The sequence below is a fragment of the Thamnophis elegans genome, chromosome 9 (assembly GCF_009769535.1).
Source record: "Thamnophis elegans isolate rThaEle1 chromosome 9, rThaEle1.pri, whole genome shotgun sequence".
Lineage (NCBI taxonomy): Eukaryota > Metazoa > Chordata > Lepidosauria > Squamata > Colubridae > Thamnophis > Thamnophis elegans.
In genome coordinates, this window is record NC_045549.1 from 20313999 (window position 1) to 20336930 (window position 22932).

At 38.4% G+C, this 22932-nt stretch overlaps 1 protein-coding gene across 1 annotated transcript in view; it reads right to left on the reverse strand.

The window, feature by feature from the left end:
* Window positions 1-2936: 2936 nt before the first annotated feature.
* The window catches only part of TSPAN5 (tetraspanin 5), a 77265-nt gene continuing 57269 nt past the window's right edge, over window positions 2937-22932 (reverse strand). The window contains exons 2-8 of the mRNA XM_032223864.1: window positions 22350-22400; window positions 16661-16807; window positions 14820-14990; window positions 13098-13223; window positions 12518-12565; window positions 12316-12432; window positions 2937-10947 (exon numbers count right to left, since the gene is read on the reverse strand). Coding sequence (XP_032079755.1) covers window positions 10882-10947; window positions 12316-12432; window positions 12518-12565; window positions 13098-13223; window positions 14820-14990; window positions 16661-16807; window positions 22350-22400 — 726 coding nt within the window. The 3' untranslated portion in view covers window positions 2937-10881. The remainder of the gene's footprint in view (window positions 10948-12315; window positions 12433-12517; window positions 12566-13097; window positions 13224-14819; window positions 14991-16660; window positions 16808-22349; window positions 22401-22932) is intronic.

Below are 22932 nucleotides of genomic sequence, written 5' to 3' on the forward strand. Positions count from 1 at the left end.
TTTCCCTGTGGTCTGTCTTTGTATCCTGGTTTACTTTCATGGAGCCTTCAAAAACTAGCTGTATGTTGTGATAAACTATACCAGTAGAATACGTGCATCCTAAATCATGGTTCCACCACAAAACCGCGAAGTCCTTATCCACGCCGACAAAAGTGCGGAGGGCAAATCCGCACCGTTCGAAGCACTAAGGAAAAACGCGACCCTACCGCGATGACATAATCGCGGAGGGCAAATCTGCACCTTCCGAAGCACTCAGCACCCTAAACCTAAACCTAACCCTAATCCTAACCCTTACCTTAATTTAAATCGGCTTTCTGCCGCCGCGCTGTTTTAAAGCGCCCTTCTGTCGCCGCGCTGTTGTCGCGGCGGTGATGACGTGCCACGCTAAATCGTAAGTATTTTTGCCTGCTTCTCTTTTTTGGTCCTACGCTGATAGCACCAGAATCTGAACAAATAGACAAAATATACCATTCTCCTTCTAAAACCTCCCATTTTCTCTTCTTCCCACAGCCTTGGCCATTTTGCTCTTGTTCTACATAAATGCAGAGCACTGGGGATTGTTTGCACGCTTTTGAAATGAGGCTGAAGTCTCCCAGTTGCCCATTGCTTTAATTCACTTTGGACTAACTTAAGCAACAGCCACTTGGTTTGAGGGCTGCAGCAACCTCAGGTTGGAGTTAAAAGTAACTAAGTGAAGCTTTAAGTCACAAAAATTCTAGGCCCGCTGTCCCCTTCCTTGCTTTCATTTGGTGAGAAGTTAGTAATGTTTACTAATCGAAGCATTTTTGTCAGTGTGTTCTTAAGATCTGCAAGATTGCTTTCACATGCAAGATTCTGCAAGCTTCAAATTATATAATCATTCTGACACTTTAATTAGAAAGTCAGCTACAAAAGGGAGCAGGGATTGAATCAGTAATGTGTAGCTGTTTGTTAGTATGAACATGCTGAATTAAACTAAAATTGAGATTAAGAGGCAGAGCATTTAATTTAAACATATTTATCCCAGATCCTGCAAAAAGGAAGCATGCCAAGTCAGTAGGCTTTATCTAAATATACTTATTTTTTTTAACCTATGCAAGAGCTTTTTCAATCATATATAAAATGGTGGGGCTACTTCCACTAACTTTCTTCTCCTCAATCTCTTTGATTTGACAGAGAAACTAAGAATAATTTCACAATTTCAAAATCTGAAACTTGAAATGCTTTTAAAACATTAGGGATTTATGGAAGAACGAGGAACAATTATATTTTCCTAAACTGCCTTAATTCTGCACCAAAGATTACTCAATTCTTCCATTTATCTGGTTTACAAATTTTTGGTCAACACAGGACAATTGTACTAATATGTACATGTGTATCATTTTATTATCCACTTTTATTAGACATACAGAACACACACAGTGAAAACACAGGAAAATCATTCATACAATACTGTATCATACAAAAGCAATGCATTTATGTATGTATTGCTTTCTCATGGTTTAATCTTTCTGAAAAAGACTCAGTTTTAGACTATTTCTTTTTCTTGTTACGAAGGTAAGCAGAGAAAGCACTCACAATGCTGGCTATACCACTCACATACCCGGGCATTTTTCCATGGCAAATGACTGTAACTGAATTATCAAATGACTTGACATCATCCTCTTTCAGAATATCTGCAATTTCTGTGTCGTCCTTACTTAATTCTTCTGTTTCATCAGTTGCTTCCAGCACTTTTCCACTGGGTTCTACCTTGGTCAATATTGATTGGAAAATTGTTTATTTTCATTATCATCATTAGGGTCAGGCCCTGGATTGGGGTCTGGGTTAGAATTTTGCTTCTAAAGATGGACCATAGGTTTGTACTTTAGCAATGACTCTGCAGAAGCTGGGCTCGACATTGCATTTTGAATGTTTTTATTAGGCCTTGGTGGAGGGGTTAAATTTTTGATGTAGTGTTTGAAGGCAAAAAAATTGAGTTTCATGTTTGTAAGATGATTCACCTGGGGATGGCTAGGGCCATTTCTTCATTTTTGTTAGTACCTCTTAGCTACTCTTCAAATAGGGCATCAGTCGTCCATGCAGATATGTTATATTCCCAGGTGATGAAAAGATCTTTAGACTGTGTGGCTTTGCCGATTTACCAATCACCAAAGTTTTTAGCTTCTCTCTGGTTAAGCTAGCGCACAACAGAATTGTGAAAGGTTCTTTCCATTCTTACATTTGTCATCCCTTGTAACGAGGCTCCTGTCAGGTATCACCTTGAAAAAGAGTCCACATCAGTCAGCGTTAAAGATGTCATCTTTACTGCCAAATCAGAGTAAAAAGTATTGTATTATTTGATGTTCTTCTTGAAAGAAATTGACTGCTACCAATTCTGCATTTCACTTTTCTTGCCCTTGATGCAGACTGGACTCAAACTGGTCAAGTTATAGAGAGTAAATTAATACGGTAAAGATACAATTTACAGAGGTCAATATAGAGAGGTTGGTTTTCTATTATGTACAGTACATATAGTGTATGTCTGCTCTATGAAAATTAGGTGAATTTAGGCAACTATGGAGGTTTTACTGTACTATATTTTCTTTTGCCTATTTATACATTCAGTACCTCAACAAGCAGGTGATATGACACCTGTCAAATGTTTTTAACTTCAATTCCGGTAGGTTTCAGCCAACAAAGCAACCAACCAAGATTTCTGGGAGTTCTGACCCAAAGCTCTAATGGAATATATTTGCATTTATTGCAAATGAAAACAAAGATTCTTGGATCTAAATTATGTGACTTTTTCTTTACGAGGAGCTTTTATGACACACAGAAGCTCATCAGAGATTCATTAATCACATAAATGCAATATTTTATCACATTCCATCTCAGCATCTCTTTGTTTTCCCAAACACCCCAGTGAAATGTTTTAAGTTGAACTTTCATATATGTGACAACAAGGAACAGAGGCAAAGTGTCACTCCATTTTATTTGTAAAACTAATCATACTAACAAATTGCATATAAAATGATTTATTTCAAGTAAAATACAGAATACTGCACAACTAGTAAAACTATGTTCATAAATGTATTAAAACATTCTGAAAATTTGCTTTATTTAAAAAAAAGACAAAGAGCATGATGCATCCCACTTTCAATACCTTAAAAACTAACACAAAACCGTTGTGTTAATTTCATGTAAAAGTTTCATGCGAAAGCTGCACGGCTACCATATAACCTAGTGTGAAAGAAATGATAAATTAGGCAAAATATATCCACTTTGAGATCAAATAGGAACACGTGGGAGTGAAGATGACAAAATCTCAGTCAAGCTGTACAGGCATGCACTTTCTTTGTAACAGTACTTTCCATTATCAGTAAGTGTAATTGGCATTTACAATCAATTCAGCAATGTACAAGACTTTCCACACAGGTAAAGTACATTCAAATACAGTAAGTAGGGTGGGGGGGAACCACAACGGAAACTACAGTCATTGCCTTCATTGTGACATGCAATGGTTTAGAAGAAAAGGTTGGCAGTTAATACAGCATATCTAAACCTGACTTAAGTTAGAAAGCCCCATCCCCAATTTTCTGAAAATAAAACAGAAATACTTGTTCCAGGTAGATTTCTGCTAGGCACTGCAGTTCTAACTTTTATGGTCAGTTTACATGCTGGGTGAAATTTCTATTCAGGGTACCTCTGGGAATGTTGGAAAGGAATTCTGGGAGTTTAAAGACCAAGGCAACTTGCTAGGGAGGGCTGTTTTATCTTTTGATCTAAATTGATTTCATAAGACCGACTGTGAGATTTAAGTTATGTTCCCAAGGGAGGCCTTTCTGCATTTCTTGCTCTATCACTGCACACATAAGCTACACTAACATTTCCATTCCGACAAGGTGAGTCTGGGATATCCTGTACAATACTTAAGGATGCGTGTTCTCTTTCTGTGTTATATGCAATTAACAGGCATAAAACAAGAAAGCACAGTTACACAAGAATAATGGGCAACACCAGTATATACATACTGAAAAATCCATGTTTTTTTCATCCATGATGTAACCTTCTTACAGTGTTGGAAAAAAAGACACAGGAATAAGAATGGCATCTTCAACCTGGATTAAATTTCTGTAGAGAACCTAAAATTTTCCTGTAATGTTCAAGAGACACAACCTCAAGCGTACAGTCCAGCCATAGATGTTCATATATCATCTAATATAACCCCATTGGGAATAAACATGTAAAATGGGCTGTTTTCCTATCTTTTTTCAAGGATAACACCCCACTCTTCCTTTAAACTGTATCAAATATAGGAATTAGTCTTCCAAATGAAAATGGAGGATACAATTTCTGTAGTCCATTAAAAAAATTCACTGGTATTTTAAAAAAGAAGTGGGCTGCAGAAGAAAAATACGGGCAGGTTTGTGGAATAAAGGTAAGTGTGCCTTAAAATACACCTGCCCTTTGAAAAGATGGTGTGATATTTTTTACCTGTCTCCATGAATCAAACAAGTTGCCTTCCCTGTGACTTTCTCAGTCATAAAATGCACAGAAGAGTTATGTGCCAAAATAAGATAAGGCAGGAATGTGAAAACACCAAAACTGTACTCTATTGACACTTTGCTATAAAAGACTAAGGAAGAACTATAATTTGTCTACAAACATCAATAGCTGACACAACCACTGAAGAAACTGAAATAGCATATCAAGAGAAATCTGCATCCACAATATAAGATTTGGAAAAAACTCGCTAGCAAGACTTTTGTCTTACAGAACTAAGTATCATCAATGGAAAAGAGAAAAGGCACACAATACAGCAACTCCAGCAAAATCTTATGTGGCCCAAGATGAGCCCATGGCTAGACAGATACAAAAAATTAGGCCTCCACTGTTTGAACACTGAATCTCTCCCTACTGAACAAGATTATTGTAGGGGCAGAAAGAGGATAAAAACACAACTGTGGTAAATTGCCATTTTTTGATCATGGTGACCAGTGAAGATTTTTTTTTTTCTGGGTTACTGATTAAGAACAGAAACCATTACATTTGTACCAGTTACAGTTATATTCACTGCAAAAAATAATAATAATAGTCACCTGAAGTATTCAAAGCTGCTGAATTAAAGTAACAACAGTTAAACAATTCTTAATTCATTAAATTGCAGAAGTGCCCAGCAAACACTAGATGGCAGGCTATTAAAGCAGTTTAGGTTTCAACCAATAGATATGCAGAACTTTTTTTTAAGGGATGGGATTTTTCCATTTTCTCAAAATAAATACATATTAATATGTGTAAAGTTTAAACCTATGCAGGAATGATTACAGACATGCTATTATTTATATTTCCGAGATGTACACACCACCATATAATGACTATCTAATAGAAACAGGAATTGGCTCGAAGATGATAACAAACAAAACAAATGGATTTCCAGAGATTCAGACCAGAAGATATAAAACGGGAGTTAGAACATTTCAACCAAGGTGGATTTGGCAACACAAGACAGTTTCTAGACACGGCCGTTTCTTTAGCAAAAGCTTAGACCAATAATAAAAAAACAAAATAATCAACAATCTTTCAGAAAAAAAGATTTACAGAATTTTCTAGCAAAGCCACTCTCCAAAGTTGTTTCTGTTAACATAGGACCAAGCCATTACTATACAAATTTCATGATGTGATATGTAGGGAGATCTAGCAGCAAGCAACACACTGATACACGAATTCTTTAAAACATAATCTATGACATGTGCAATTTGTTAGGCAGGCATGAAGCACAAACTTGCTTGACGTGTACTGGTATCATTTGAAAGGATTCTTTTGACTTCTTGTCAATAACTACAGTACTATTTAGTACAATTATTCTAAAAGTGTGGAAAGGACAGACACGAACAACAGCTACAAACTTTAACTTCTTAACATTTGAGCATTAACATTCAACATTAAGCATTTACATCCAAACTGACACATACCAAAACTTGTAAAGTTCACTCTGGGGGAGTTGCTGCTTTCAAGCATTTTTTGTTCCCAAATACTTTCTTGGTTCTGGTTGCTGGAAACTCTTCTAAACTTCTCCCCATTCTAATAAGCATCTGAAAACTCTGCTGTTATTTGATAATGAATTCTCTTGCTCTTTTAAAAAAAAAACCCTCCTTTCAAAGAGGAAAAGGGGCACCTGAAAACATGAATAGTGTACATCTATTTAATGTAGCAACTTTAAGAACTGTGGACTTCAACTCCCAGAATTCCCCAGCCAGCCATGCTGGCTGGGAAATTCTGGGAATTGAAGTCCACAAGTCTTAAAATTACCAAGGTTGGATACCTCTTGTTTAATGGCAATGACTGTTGCCCTTATTCCATTTTGTTGATTTCTCCATCACTCACTATTTTACAGTGTGTCATTTCTGAGGCCAGCTGATTTGAATTGAGAAATCAGATTCTAACCCAAATTTACCAGTATATCACGTTGTATTGTGGGGCTTGGTCAGAAAATTCCCTCGGGCAAACGTGCTTATTATATGTGCTTATTATGTCATTTAATATGAATTTGCAAAGAAAGCTACAAAATATAGGTAGTCCTCAAGGTACGACAGGCCATTTACTTGTCTGTTTGTAAATTTTATCGGCCGCCCCGTCTTAGCTTTGGGTGGCTTACCAACTTTAAAAAAAAATAAAAACTACGCAAAACCTAAAAGACATAAGTAAAATACAGTAAGGATCCAATTGCTGAGTCCAATTAAAAGAACATTCATTTAATACATTTTCAAAGTTACCACAGCGCCCCCCCCCGCGCCTCCAAAAGGCTACACATGACCCCATGTCAAAGTTACAAGGGTCGCAGCAGCCCTGTGCTTTGGTGCTGTCAACACAAATGTTAATAGTAGTAATAGCAGCCCTGCAATAATTCACCTTGAATGACCCACCACAGGGGCCCTCCAGCATCCTTCCATCTCTCTGTCCTCCCATCCCACCCCACAGTGCTTGGACTTACATGACCCACACTAATCTTCTGAACCTCTCCAGAGCTCACATTGTGAAAGGAAGACACAACCGACCGCATGGCAGTGATCCAAATTGTGGCCGGGGTCAAAATGGCAGCCACCAGACAAACTGCTTCTTTTTACAGCAGACCTTCTTAAGGCGGCACAACAAAGCAGTTTGTCTTTGGGCCATGTAGTGGTGCCCCAAATATGGCTGCCATTTTGTCTTCACCCATTTGTGGGGGGAGACAAAATGGCAGCTGCCAGACAAATCGCTTCATTTCGTTGCCTTAAAGAGAGGTCTGCCGGCGCAGAAGCTTCTGAATGCGACAGAAAGCTTCTCTGGCACTGCATAGACCTAGTTAAAGGGGCAAAAAGCAGCAGCTTGTTTCCCCGGGCCCTGCAGGGGCGACCCAAATACGACTGCCACTTTGGAGGTAGGAGGAAATGACAACAGCTTTCGCAACCAGGTGGCCATGCAAAGAAGGTAGCCATTTCAGTCCTCTGGAAGGCCTCATAGGTCTTCAAAAGGTAAGTGAGGAGAAAAGTATTTGGTCTGGGGTATTTTTTTTTTGGGGGGGGGTCAGGCCGTATGGCCTGGGAGGACTCAGTGGGAATGAGAAAAGGCATGGGAAGTGGAGCAAGGGAGGCCTTGGGAGGGCCAAGGTGGGCCTGGGTCTGTGCTAGGCCTCCAAAGGCTTCCCCCATCCAGGAGGAACCCCACTCCACTTAAAGACCCCCACATTCATTTAATAATTCATTGGGGAGAGCAAGGAAAGGAAGGGGTCATTAGATGAGACATTTCACCTAACGCCTGCCAAAACATACAACTGTAATGGGCAGGCTCCATTATTGTCATACTTTTGAGGACTACCTATCATATTTCAACACTCTCAATAGACATATAATTGGCACCTATTTTATGACTTCAAAAAACTTCACGTTACCGTTGTAAAATTTCCATGATACAAAGACTGTAGCTTTACATTAGTTAGGGCCTATTATTAATTAAATTCTATTTGCCAGATGGAGCATCTCTGAGGTTAATGTTTGACTCTGGGGGATAGAAGTGTGTAGAACATTTCTAATTCAAAATATTTTAAGCTAAAAAAAAATCAGGATGTTTCATGCTTGAAATGGGATCATTTTCAGCTCTGAACCTTTTTGGTAAGATCATAATAATCGATTTCTATCTCTAAACATTTCACATTCAAAATGTTTTCCATTACCTTTTGGAATGAGCATTTGCTATGAGAAAGTTATTTGAAAACTCTCTCAAGCTCACCCTTGTTTTAAAAGCAAATGTGGATTCTGGAAGAAATATGTGAATTTTAATCATGCATAGGCAAATAGAAGGCAAATACATACCCGATCATTAAAATTACATTATCTATTTGCACCTAGGGACACAACCAAGACAAAGTAAGGGAACTAGTTTAAAAAAATAAGAGATCCTGATTTCCTGCAGGACTCCAAGAAATAAACATGCTTTGTATGCAAACAAAATGATTGCCATTTTTCTCTATATATAAAAATGTTATTAAGCTTATTCACCACTGGGACCAAGAAAACAACCTCTTAATGCTGTACAGTCAGTAAGATATTTCAACATCTTTTACCAAAAGATAGAATGATATGCCTAACCACACATAGCTTTGTTTCATTAATAAGAAAACCATATCATAAAATGATGGTCTACCCATTGATCAGTTATAAAACAGCTTGGTAATGGAAGAAAAAAAATATTTGAAAAAGAAAAATGGAAAACAAGTTAAGCATCTTTACTATAGCATTATTATACCTAAGCAAAAACATGGAAATTTTTCAGAAATGTACAACAGCAGCAAAAAGAAGGAATGTTTATTCAGTACATCTTACATCAGCATCTTTCATGTTTGGTTTCTGGAATGTACTACAACTAAGCTATTTAAGTACTAGAGACTCATAAGAATTCATTCAATTTTCATAAAACTGTATGTTTTATTCTGCATTGTTTGTTTCCTTCACTTAATCAATTCATTGACTAAAAACTAACAAGAATCTATTCACTGAATGAGACTAACACAAATATAACTTGCAGAGTTCTGTTTGTGTAAATGAACCTCAGTTACCCATTCTGGAAGCCTGATCAGAACTCAGTTCCCCAGACAAAACGTTGTGTGAAGTCATACTAGATGCAGTTAGAATGTTTAGCCCTGGGTACAAAACTGGAGTGTTGAACAAGACATTTATGCATTTACTTATTTTCCTTCTCAAATTAGGGCAACATTCCTCCACCTGGTGCCTATCAATGCTAGCTGTGAATTCTTGGAATTGTATCCCTAACACTTCTGGTGACACCAGGTTGGGGAAATTAATGTTTCTAAATAGCTACTGCACACCAGTAGAACCCAAATATTTATCTTTTCCACGTTCTACTTCATTTAGCAATAATTTTCAATCACTGCCAAATTTGAAAGGATTGTCATTTCTCCACTGCCAACCCTGAAAAAAAGAGTGGGATTAAGCCCAAACTCATAACTTTGACAGCCAAATTCAGTTTGTTTTTCACAGAAGCAGCATTGTACTTAAATATACATAAACACCTAAAACAGAGGTGTCCAACCTTGGCAATTTCAAAACTTGTGGACTTCAACTCCCAGAATTCCCCAGCCAGAGGTGGCTGGGAATTCTGAGAGTTGAAGTCCACAACTCATAAAGTAGCCAAGATTGAACACCCCTGACAAAAAAACCTAGATGCTCATGCATTTACTGAAAATAACGCACAATGCACTCATTGAAATACACAAGCACACACACTATTGCTGTTCAAATGTTGCTCCTGCTTGAAAAATGAGGGAGAGATACATATTTAATTAAGGATTCTATTTTAACTAGACAGAAAAGGAAATGCAATGGCAACTAAGTGGTAACGAAGTCAGCACAAAACACAAACCAAAGAATGCAAATTGGTCAGCATTTGTTGGAACTGGAAGCCCACTCAAATCGAGCAAATTAAAAACAAGTAGCAATTTTAAAAAGTTTATACCAACTCGAGGAAGAGGGCATAAGATATACTTAGGAAGGGTTATGTGACAAAAAGCATTTGCCCTACTACATGAAGTAAAGATATCAAAAACTATTCCAAACAGATTTGTTTCTTTACAATTCATTTTATCCATGAAACTGAATACACTGTGCTTGTTTCTGCTTCTAAGTTCATCGCATTTGTCAATCTCATCATCAAACCACCCAGCAGGAATATCTTCATCTCTTCATGTACATATTGCTAGCAACTAGTACAGATGGAGAATTATCTCTATTTTATGTCTTTCCTGAAGTTTGCTGATTCCACAGTCCAATGAAAAAAAGATTGCAAGAGGTTGGAAAATAATTAAAGCTGTTGTTATTCGACAGAGGACGTAATAGAACAGAAACTGAATTTCCTGTGGAAGAGTGATGATTTTTTTGCCAGAAAACAAAGCCTATGAGAAGTAGATAAGTAGTTGCCTCTTCGCGGGATTTCTTTCCAAAGAAACAATAGGTCTCTTGGTCTCTTCTTTAATGGCAAAAGGAAATTGCATCATTGAGGATCTGCTGCAACACATACAACAAAAGGATGCATCTACTGAGGTTCCATTGACACAGACCACTCCCCCCCCACACACACACACAAACACAAGAAACGGAAGAAATATCCTCCAGTTTACTCAGTCAAGGATACAGTAGAGACTCGTGGCTCAGTACATTTTGGACTGGCGGTTTTAATAGCATTCATCACAACTAGGTGGCTGGAGCTACTCGTTCTGGAATAAACAAAGGTGTGGTGCTCTCATCAGTTGAGAACTTAAAACTTCTCTGTTCCCCATTTTCACATAGCTCTGAGTCCATGTGGGTCGCATGGAGCTTTCTGAGAACTGTGGTTACCCACAAGCTCTTGCGTAGCTTACGTTAAAGAGTTTTACCAGCTGGCTCGGACAGCTTCAATATCACTAACCAGGTTTTGAGCCAAGCATATGCCAAATATCTGGAAGAAAAGAAATGCACACATTAAGCTGGAACTGACTTTCAAATGCAGTTTGAAATTTGAATTAGCCAGAGTTACCCACAAAATTTAACACAATGGCTAACATTTACCATTAAAGTTGAAATGGTTTTTCCTTGTTAAGCATGTTTCACTCAGGTTTTCTGGGACACATGACACACTTGGCCACAAATTAACAGTAGTGACTGGGTATACACAACACACTGGCCTCAAATATTGTATGGTTGGCCAGTTTGCAGTTGAGTGTACTACGCAAATACAATCACATTTACTGTGAAATATTAAGTATTCCAGCATGTAATAATTGGAGGGAGGAAAATAGTTTTTAATATGTGAGAGAAAAGTACACTATATCAGAATTGTCCTGGGAACAGCAGCTCTGAAAATGCAGATGAAGGTGATATTTTTAAGTTTTTAAAATTAAGTTTTATAGTTACCGTATTTTTCGGAATAAAAAAAAAGGCTGAAAATCTGGGTGCGTCTTATACACTGAAAACAGCATTTTTTTTGCCTCCCTTCACCAAAATGGCTGTGCATAGCTTTTTGGAGGTTTTCAGAGTGCTCCTGGGAGCTGGGGAGGGCAGAAATGAGCGAAAAACAAACGGGTTTTTTTTTGCTCAATTCCCCCCCCCCTCAGCCCCTCGGAGCACTCTAAGCCTCCTATCCATGCCCTTTTTTTTTTTGACAAACAACGGGCCCATTTTTGCAAAAAAACAGGCCATTTTTTGTTCGTTTGGGGGGGGCAGGAGCACTCTATAAGCCTCCTAAAGGCTATTCATGCCCCCTTTTTTTGAAAAAAAAAATGGGCCCGTTTTCACGAAAAACTGGTGGTTTTTGAGAGGTCTGCAGAGTGCAAAAACTTTTTTTTAAATTTGCCTCCTTAGTGCGTCTTATACTCCGAAAAATACAGTACGTTTTAAGAAAAGAGTTTAACTTTCAACAGCACAGGGTTTAAACAACAATCCAAATACCTGGAGCAAAATATTTTCCTACTGCTATGAATAAGAATAGGATACCAAGTCGAGACTATTACTTAAGTTAAAAGGACACTTAATTTGGTCTTTCAGCTTGCTTTGGAAGTGTACTAGAGAAACAGACCCACTATATTTGGGCAATCCAAAAGCAAGCAGCATCAATTCCATCATAATTTCCAGCAAAATATTTATAATTTATTCTGCATTATCCAAGTTCACTACAAGACTGAAATCAATGAGACCCAAATGCACTTTCTTTTTTTCAAAAATTAATAAATCAATTATTCTATACACAGAGATTCAATTTTCATTTCACTCTATGGAGTCTTTCTTGAGGATGGATTATACTCTGCAGTTTTTCAAAAGAACTGGTCACCTGTAATAATGCAATTCCAATGAATATGCCGGCCACTATGGTTAAGTTATCCTGCAGCCATTTTTCAAACTGTGGGACGCAACCTTTTGTGTAAATAACAAGCTGTTGATCAACTTCCTGCAAGAACAATAATAAAAACATTGAACATTTTTCTAGCTCTTCTTTCCCATTTCGTCTCCAAAAAGAAGTCTTGAAAACTTACTGGTTTTTGTCGGGCATCATAACCACACTGAGTATTAATGACATCTTCCTAAAATAAAAATACAGAAACAATTTCCAATAAATGTCTCCTTTTATTCAACAAAAAGTCTATCTCATGACCTTGCCTAGTTACTTCTAATTGAAACTAGAAACTCTGTCGCTTAGCATCACCATTGTAAAGCATAATATCATACAGCCATGCCAACTTACGATGGCAGTTGCAACAATCCCAGTTACTATCGGTACGTGAATCCCACACAATCTCAAAGTTCAAAAATATAGATAAACATATGTTTATTGCCATATTTGGCAATATGTTTCTTTATGGCCTTCAATATGAAAACTAGGCATTCAAAATTAACTTTTTAAACAGATCTCATAATAAAAATCACATACATTCTTCTCCATTCCAAAAGGATGGCCCATGTTTGTCTGCCACAGCACTGCAAAACAACCTTTGTGATACCTTAAAAGCAAATATATTTATGATGGCACTAGCCCAGTATAAGAACAATCCCATTGTGATTTATGGTCTTTTCAGGATGGAAGAGTAGCTTTGCCGGGTTTCTGTTCTGACTTACAGCAGGATCTTTAGTGCAGCAAGAGAAAGGCACTCCACACCGTTCTCGACTAGCATTGGAGTCTGTGCAATTGAAGTAAATGTTGAGGTTCCAGTCATCAGCCCCAAAGGCCCCACAGCACTGCCACTAGGAAGGGGGAAAAACAGAGGCATCACAGTTCTGGCAACTTGGGCCAGGCACAGCTATTCTTCTAAGCTACCATTCCAAATCACTCTATCAATTTATTTTGTACTGGAAATGCATGCAAAAGTTTTCAACTCCTTACTTTAGTGCTAGTTTCCCTATAACGGGTGTCAAACTCACAGCGTCATAACTGTGTCACGTGACATATCACAACTTTTTCCCCCTTCGCTAAACCGGGCGTGGCCAGCATGTGATGCATACAGTCCGCGGGGCGTGAGTTTGACAGCCCTGCCCTGTAACTAGGAATGGTAAAAGCCCCCAAGGCACTGCATCTCCTTCAATGCTCCAAACAGATAGAATTCCCCACCCTCCTTTATCAGTGCTTTTCCTTAACCAAATATTGTGGAAAATATAGAAAATCGCCACCCTTTGTGGCGAAACATCACACATTAATAATGTGCAATAGAGAGAGAATAACTAAAATGTGGAGTCTGTTATTTAATGCAACTTGTTTGTGGTGCTGATTTTGCAGGCCCTAGGCTTGAAATAAGACTTCAGACAGGATCACCTCAAATCACCTTTGCTGTGTATATTAAAAAAGCTTGTTCAAACTTTTCTGGAAATCTGTTCTGCACCATTCAATGGCACATCTTGTTCAAGCTTCTTCAGGGAGAAGATTAACTCAGACACAGCAACTAAATATGTCAGTTCACTTATCCAAAACAGATAGTTTATTATTGTATGTTGGCTGATTCAGCTTATTTTCCAGAGAGCTTCAGCAACAGTTAAAAATACCTTCGAACTCTAAGTGAACACAAAAGCTATGGCCACAAGATTGTTCAAAATGTTGACCATTTCCTCCAATTTTAAGAAAAACCATGTGTATCCATTTGCTGTGAAATCTGCAAAATATTTCTCAACAAATACTGCTGATTTTTACATTAATTACAGTTCAATGAGAAACATGCTTACAATCATCCTGAAAATGCTTTCAGAAAACATTTCAGAAATAAACAGATAAGAAATGAAACACAAAATGGGGAAAACTTCTTAAGTCAAGCTGGGCTTGACTTGTAGTAGCTTCATAATTTCATATACTTTTCTTAACAACAAATATGGTCATTGCCTTCTTCTAAGCATAGCCTGTATTCTAATTTACAACTCTGTATTTACTGAGAATACTTCTTACAACTACTATACTGGTCTGACTTTCTTTGCCTTTCTGAAATCAGCCAAGGTTAATGTTGCCACTGGCTGCAGATGTATAGCAAGAGTCACTGTCAAAGTGGGAAATTTTCTGGCAGATCTGTGGTTCACCGGTTATATATTTAATTTATTATTTATTTATTTATTTATTTATTTATTTATTTATTTATTTATTTATTTATCTATCTATCAAACTCATATGCCACTCATCTCAGTATTCAAATGACTGCGGGCAGAATTATAATGGCCCACCAGATGTTGCAGAATTATAATTCCTAGTCATTCCTATCCAAATGAATAAAATGATGGATGCTAGGGATTGTAGGATTCCACCACATCTAGTGGGCCATGTAGGTTCCACAGTCAAATCTTAAAGAAAGAAGGAGCTCTTACATATTCTTGGGTAAAGTCTATGAGGTTTTGCAAATCAATGTCATCTCTGTATGCTCGGATATTGTTGTTGATAAAGAAATACAGCTGGTCTTTGATCCAGTCTTTGAAAACAAATGCCAGAACTCCCGCTGTGAGTTCCAGGAAGAAGATTATTCCAAGGAAGACGGAGAACTGCAAAGAAGTAAAATAATTTATTGGCTTCAAGAAAACCTTCAGAACGAATGCAATATCAAAGAATCACATGGATAAAAACTGGTAATACTACAGCTATTTTTACTCATTTTACAGCTCATTATTCTCCGTAAGGCTGGCAGAAACAACAAACTATACACATACTTTACGCACAACACTTTTGGGTGTATTTATTTATTTATTTATTTATTTATTTAGTTATTTATTTATTTATTAGACTTATATACTGCTTCATAGGGCTTTCAGCCCTCTCTAAGCGGTTTACAATTTTTTTAGCAAATTGAGTCAGCAACTTGCCCCCACAGTCCGGGTCCTCATTTCACCCACCTCGGAAGGATGGAAGGCTGAGTCGACCTTGAGCTGGTGAGATTTGAACCGCTGAACTGCAGATCACAGTCAGCTAAAGTGGCCTGCAGTACTGCACCCTAACCACTGTGCCACCTCGGCTCTTAAAGTATACATGAGTACAGTTTGTTGTTTTTGCCAGCCTCATTGAGAAACAATTACAGCAAAAACCATATCAGAGGAATAATGAATTACACATGTATTATAGCATGAAGACTACCTTTTCAAATAGTTCCATATTTAATTTCCTTTGGAATTAGTTTCCAAGTTTTCAAACAACCAATGAGACTGTTTTACAGCAATATATTCATCTAAATCATGAGTGGCCAATTGCAGCCTTTGGTATTGCAGGGAACCAGACATGCTTTTCAAATGATAATATGATTAGCAGGAAAATGGACTGCTAAGGTCCTGCGGCCAATTAATGGCAGAAAACTAACTAATCCAGCTAATTGTTTGACCAACTGGTTGATATGAGCCAGACTGAGACCTTTCTGTTGCAGATAATTATTATTACTTTTTAAGTTATCTATCAAATTTATACTCCCTGTAAAGGAAGTCACCAATGACTAAAATAAACATTTACATCTCAGAATTGATGCTGAAACATCCCAAGACTCAAGATTGAGTCTCGAGATTGAGTCTTAGAGCCGAGGTGGCGCAGTGGTTAAATGCAGCACTGCAGGCTACTTCAGCTGACTGCAGTTCTGCAGTTCGGCTGTTCAAATCTCACCGGCTCAGGGTTGACTCAGCCTTCCATCCTTCCGAGGTGGGTAAAATGAGGACCCGGATTGTTGTTGAAAGCCCTATGAAGCGGTATATAAGTCTAACTGCTATTGGTATTGCTATTGCTATTGTAAACACAAAAAGCATGAAGAACATGCATAAATTAATTGGAACTATAGGCAAAGGTTCGATCTTCTCAGTGCCTCAGTGTGTCATAATATTTATTTATTTATTCATAGTTGTTTCTATGTCACTTCTTATAACAATAGATTACTTAAAATGAAGGTTAAATAGTAAGATTTAAAGAAAGAATTACCAGTGGTTCCATTTAAAGAAGTACTTATCAGAAACTCCACTCAGCATTAAGCTGGTGAGGCATGATCATCCCATTCTTTTACTTATGTTTAAACTTCCCATTCAAATTGAACACCTGAACTGGACTTTAAGGTACTTTTTAAAAAGACAAGAATCTCCAAAAAAAAGCTTGAAGTAAATTTTTAAAAGAACTAAAACGATGCACATTTGTACAGGGGGGGAAAGGCTTATTCTCTAAGGAAGAATTTGGTAGAGTTACTTACAAACTTGAGAAGGAAAGTATTCTCCCGCAGAGCACCGATGCATCCTGCAAAGCCCAATATGAACATCACTCCTCCAACCACAAGGAAGAGCCAAACTGGATCAAAGCCACCCAGGTCAGTAATGGAAGAGATGTTGGACAGCACTCCCTTTGGCAGTGAATGTAAAGGAAGAAGAGGTGAGAGAGTGGGAAAACAAGGAATACAAATATATCACAGATGTATCCGGGTTTTTACTGTCACTCCCCCTTCCCTTTCAAGGAAAGAATGAAGGAGCCACTCTAACATTTGCCATTTCTGTCGAGGAGAGATTAATAACATTCTGTACAAACATTCTGATTATTTCCTGTAAATTCTTTCTGGGTTGACATATATTAGTCAACCAATGCAATCAGGCCCACAGCCACATCCTTTGTGAAAAAGTCATGACATGTCCTTTAGCACAAATGACATTCTGACCAAAATGGTTTATTGAAAGGTTAGAAAAGCAATAATGGAGGAGAGACACTAAGAACATGTAGCAAAGCTAATCTTTAGATGCTCAGCCTGCCCTTTTATCTCCTAATTACATCCAAGTATGTCCATACACATTACTAAATCTCAATAAAATGTTAATCTTCTAAAAAACTGAAAAATGAAATAGCTTATCCTTTCAAAACAGACTTGCGTAACCTGAAAGAAGGAATATTTTCTCTCCCTCATTATTACACTACACACAGCAGAAGAGAACCAGGATATGCAATATCTGATAAACAGCCTCATCTGTAGTACTGTATTAATATTAACCCTGTAATATTGGACCTCAGCAAGACAGGAGATATTACCAATTTACATCTTGTGACCTAACCTAATGCAGAAAAACATACGTAATATTTAATGACCACCTTTATTTATTATCCTGGCATTCTAGGAATAAAAGTTGATATTTGAGGCTGAAAGCTGGATTGGCAATTTCCCCATCACACAATAAACAACACACTCTAATATGTTCAGGAATATTAAACTACATTCCAAACAAGAGTACTGGTAGCACAGTGGTTAGGATGCAGTGTTGCAAGCTAGTTCTGCTGACTGCCAGCTGCCAGCAGTTCAGCAGTTCGATTCTCACCGGCTCAAGATTGTCTCAGCCTTCCATTCTTCTGAAGTCGGTAAAATGAGGACCCAGAATGTTGGGGAAAATATGCTGACTCTGTAAATCGCTTGCAGAGGACTATGAAGCGGTAGCTGAGTCTAAGTGCTATTGCTACTGCTATTTGGATATCTATCTATGAAAATCTTTGGATCTACTTGCACCTAAATAATTATATAATCACATGTTTTTGGAAAAACGCTTCTGGACCAGGTGATAAAATATGTACTGGTTGATGAAATGTGTTAATTCTCAGTCTGTAGACTAGACCATCTGAATCTGTGTTTGATTTATTGTACAATATCTGAGTTGTAATTTTCATGTCGCTAAATAATTATTGCTATATTTATTTTTTCTATTCTTGTCTATACTGTGTTTTCATTTGTATTCATCTGTTTTTTTTTTTTCCCTTTTTTAGCTGTATTAATACTATGTAATGTTCTAGCCGAATCCCTTTTCAAAAGCCATTCAAATTGGCTGCCATTACTACATTGCTGGCAGCAAATGCGCTAGATAAAAATGTATTTTATCAGTCCTGATTTCTGCATTTAATTCTAACAAGTGAACGAGATAAAATAACTTTTTTCTGCCTCATTAATGATTTTATGTAGTTCTTTGATTATCCTGCAGTCACCACATAACAAATTCTTAAGACAGCATTTCTCTCCCAAAAGAAAGAAGTGCTTTGCTTAAATTACAGCTACATGAGATAGACCTGAGCGCAAACCAAATCCATTCAAGTGATTTAATGTACTAACTCAGTCTTCCCCAACTGGTTTCTTCCAGTTTTGTTCATGGATGATCTCCTCTAATCCTCAAACAAGAGGACCAAATTCCATGTTGCTAAGGATTACAGAAGGAAGGCCATTCACAGCAGTCTTTTTAAACCTCAACAACTTAGGTATGGTTTAGGTTTAGGTTTAGGTTTATTCGATTATATGCCGCCCTTCTCCCAAGGACTCAGGGCGGCGTACAACATTAAAAGAAACATATAATACAAAAGTTAAGAAGAAATTAAACAGGATATCCCAAACCCAATTAAAATTGACAATGAGAATTCAAATTAAAATTAACAGTAATCAATAATTTGATTTGTTTTGTTCAGGCCAGGCTGGCTTGCTGGAAAAGCCAACTTTTAGGGGCGTGTCGGAAGGACTGGAGGTCGGGGATTATACGAAGCTCCGGGGCAGCTCATTCCAGAGGGAAGGCACTCCCACAGAGAAGGCCCTCCCACTGGGGGTCAGTAGCCGACACTGTCTGGCCAACAGCACCCTGACGAGGCCAACTCTGTGGATCGCACTGGACGATGGAGGCTACCAGTGGCAGTAGGTGGTCTCGCAGGTACCCTGGCCTAAGCCATGGAGCGCTTTAAAGGTCATAATTAGTACCTTGAATCGAACCCGGAAGACAACCGGCAACCAGTGCAGGCCGCCTAAAAGGGGTGTAACATGGGAGTACTGGGTGCCCCCATGGCAGCCCGTGCAGCCCGCATTCTGGACCAGTTGAAGCTTCCGGGTGCTCTTCAAGGGCAGCCCCATGTAAAGAGCGTTACAGTAGTCCAGGCAAGAAAGGGCGAGGGCATGAGTGGACTATGCACAGAGCATCCCGATCCAGAAAGGGGCTCAACAGACGTACCAGGCGAACCTGGTAAAAGGCCCCCTGGTCACGGCCGTCAGGTGTTCTTCTAAACTAAACCGTGTATCCAGGAGGAGGCCCAGATTGTGGGCCCTCTCTGAGGGGGCTAAATTTCTCCCCCTATCATCAAAGATGGAACAAGATGCACAAATTGGGATGACGGAAACCACAGTTACTCCGTCTTGGAGGGATTGAGCTTGAGCATGTTCCTCCCCATCCAGATCTGCACAGCCTCCAGGCATTGGGACATCATGTCGAGGGCATCGTTAGGGTGGTTTGGGGTAGGGATGAAAAGTTGGGTATCATCAGCATATTGATGATACCATACCCCAAAACCACGGATGATCTCACCCAGTGGTTTCATATATATGTTAAACAGGAGGGGTGAGAGAACTGACCCCTGGGGCACCCCACAAGTGACGCGCCTCGGATCGATCCCTGCCCTCCAAATCAACACAAACTGCGATTGATCCGACAGGTAGGAGGAGAACCACCATAAAACGGTGCCCCCAACCCCTCGAGTCGTCGCAGTAGGATACCATGGTCGATGGTATCGAAAGCCGCTGAGAGATCTAATAGACCAGACAGAGGAACAGCCCCTATCCCGGGCCCACCAGAGATCATCGACCAACGTGACCAATGCCGTCTCCATGCTGTATCCGGGCCTGAAACCCGACTGAAACGGATATGGACTTAGTCAGTGCTAATATAGCTACAAAGAATTCTGGGACTTGGGAGTCCATACCTCTGTAAATTGCCAGATTAAGAAACACTAATCTACAAAGACATTAGTGTTTAATCTATTTGGAGATTATCAATTAAATCAGGGATAGACAACACAATCCCAATGTTCTCAATTGCAACAGAGCATCCAACATCAGAAGGCCCACACATTGTCTCCCCTAAATTAAATCAAGCAATCTTTTATAACTACTACAAGCTTTAACATATATAAACAATTCATTGCATAATAAAAGATTTGTGAACTGAACTGAAGAGAGGGATTTCAATGATACATATAATTCTAACAATTCCCTGCAATTCTTACTTTCTTAGGACAAGAACTAGGCTCTTCCCATCTTTAATATGTCTCTTTCAAACTTCATTTTCTCTTATATCTAAGACTGTCATCTCATTTACAGAAAATAAGCCATCCAGGTTTTAATTATCTGAGTCTGAAAACTGCCAAAATAAGGGTAAAGATAAATGCATGTCATTTTTTAACAGTGGAAAAAACAAGTCATAACAACCATCATTTTGAAGACACTCCTTGTTTTATAAAACAGGGCAGAATCACTCCAAGACACTGTCTATTTTAACCAGTTCTTTCATCTATATTAACACTTTAAAAGTATATTGCACAACGTATTTCTGGAAGCAATTCAAGGTGCAGTTTTGATTTTAAAAGCACGCTATCAACAGGATGGGCTCCTCCAACCTGAGTCAACCTGTCCAAGGCAATTCTCTTGGGTTAAGCCGCAGGTGATCCCCCATTTTTTCTGACATGACAGCTGAAGCCAGAAAACCATATGTATGTTGTATGTATGTTTATTCTACTTGTATGCCGCCCTATTCCCGAGGGACTCAGGGCGGCTAACAAACAAAGTGGGGAAGGGGAGATACAAAAACAAACAAGACAGAAACAAGATACAAAAAACAGGTTAAAAGCTACACAACAATCACAACAATTCAAGTGGGGCTGGGAACTCATCAGCCCCAGGCCTGCCGGAACAGCCAGGTCTTGACGGCTTTGTGGAAAGCCTGAAGGGTGGTGAGGGTCCGAATCTCCACGAGGAGATCGTTCCAGAGGGCCGGAGCAGCCACAGAGAAGGCCCTCCCCTGAGGGGTCGACAGTCGACATTGGCCAGCTGATGGTATTCGGAGGAGGCCTAATCTGTGGGATCTAATTGGTCGTAGGGAGGTAATTGGCAGGAGGCGGTCTCTCAAATACCCAGGTCCGATACCATGTAGGGCCAACATCAGAAGGGCCAATATCAGATATATTTTCCTGTGATGTCTTATTTTGTGGAACAGCCATTGTGCTTTTCCAGAACCGAATCCTTGGCATCTTTCATTTTGTACAGCATATTTATAATGTTTATTTATTTTTATTACTGATTTTCTTAGAATACACTATTGTTTTATGTAATATATTTGTTAAATTTATTTATTTTTGTTAGATGTATATCCTACCTTCCTACATGAGTTGAAACCACTATACATAATGGTTTCCCCTGCCATTTATTCCTCAACAATTATTCTGTGGATGGAAAGAATGACTGGACCAAAGTCACCTAATTCTATTATGTCTGTTTTTCATTGCTGTAAACCACCAGGAGTCTAAAAGGATTTACCGTAATAAAGAAATCTAATTAAAAAATAAAGTGAGGATACAATTTGAGTAAGCCCGAGAGTGTATTAAAAGTGCCACTCTACATGCTTCTTCTAACATTTTGGGAGCCCTTTTCCTACTGCCAGGATATGTCAACTGGTTGCTTAGCAACCATTTGAAGTTACAATGGACCTTCCCACTACAAAGATACTTAAAACCAGAATTCAAAGTTCTGGTGGCCATGACCACCCTCCATCATGTGTCCACATTTTGATAGGCAACTTGCTTGCAATTATGGACATTGCAACCATGGTTTGATGATTGCAATTTACAACATTTTGCCAGAACCTAGTGTTTCCTTCTGGTTTCTAGCAAAAAAAATAAATCATAAAATTGGGTGGGGTCATATGAAGACCCATTAATGACCATCATGACCAACAACTCACTGCAATAAATTGAGTACTACTTGCAAACTTTGTGACATGTAGAATGTGTTTAACAAAGTACATTTAAAAAAAAGAAAAAAAAATTTTTTATCAAATATTGGGAGACCTGTTTAAATTTATTTGGCGTACAGATTGCTGTTATTAACTTACTTTTTCATTCCATGCCCAAAGTCCAATTCCAAGAAATGCTATGCCCAGGAACTGCAAGAAAAAATGAAGAAGAAGAGAGAGAGAGAGAAAGCAAGAAGTAAGATTAGTAAGCATTTGAAGAGATTTCCCTGAGTACATCCCCTATGTTCATTTTACAATAAATCCAAACTACATATATAAAACTTGAACCAACTGAAATACATTCTAATAGGCTCCCTAAAGATTAAAAGTGCTTCATAAACAGTTGGACCTTTACTCTTAATTACTGTAGTAAATTCTGATTCTCTCAATGCTCATAACTGGAAGGTGGGGACAATTTTAAAAAACAATATTCTGTTTTGAGTGTACACGAACCATCTTACTACAAATTAAGTTCATTTCACCCTATTGGGACATTTGTGAAAGTGAGACAAGACAACACCCAAGGAAGATCTTATTGCATTCTTTGACAAAGTGACAAAATTAGTGGATCAGAGGAATGCCGTCGATATAGTTTACTTGGACTTCAGTAAGGCATTTGATAAGGTAGACCATAACCTACTACCAGTAGAAGAATGTGGGTTGGACAGCATCACCACCAGAT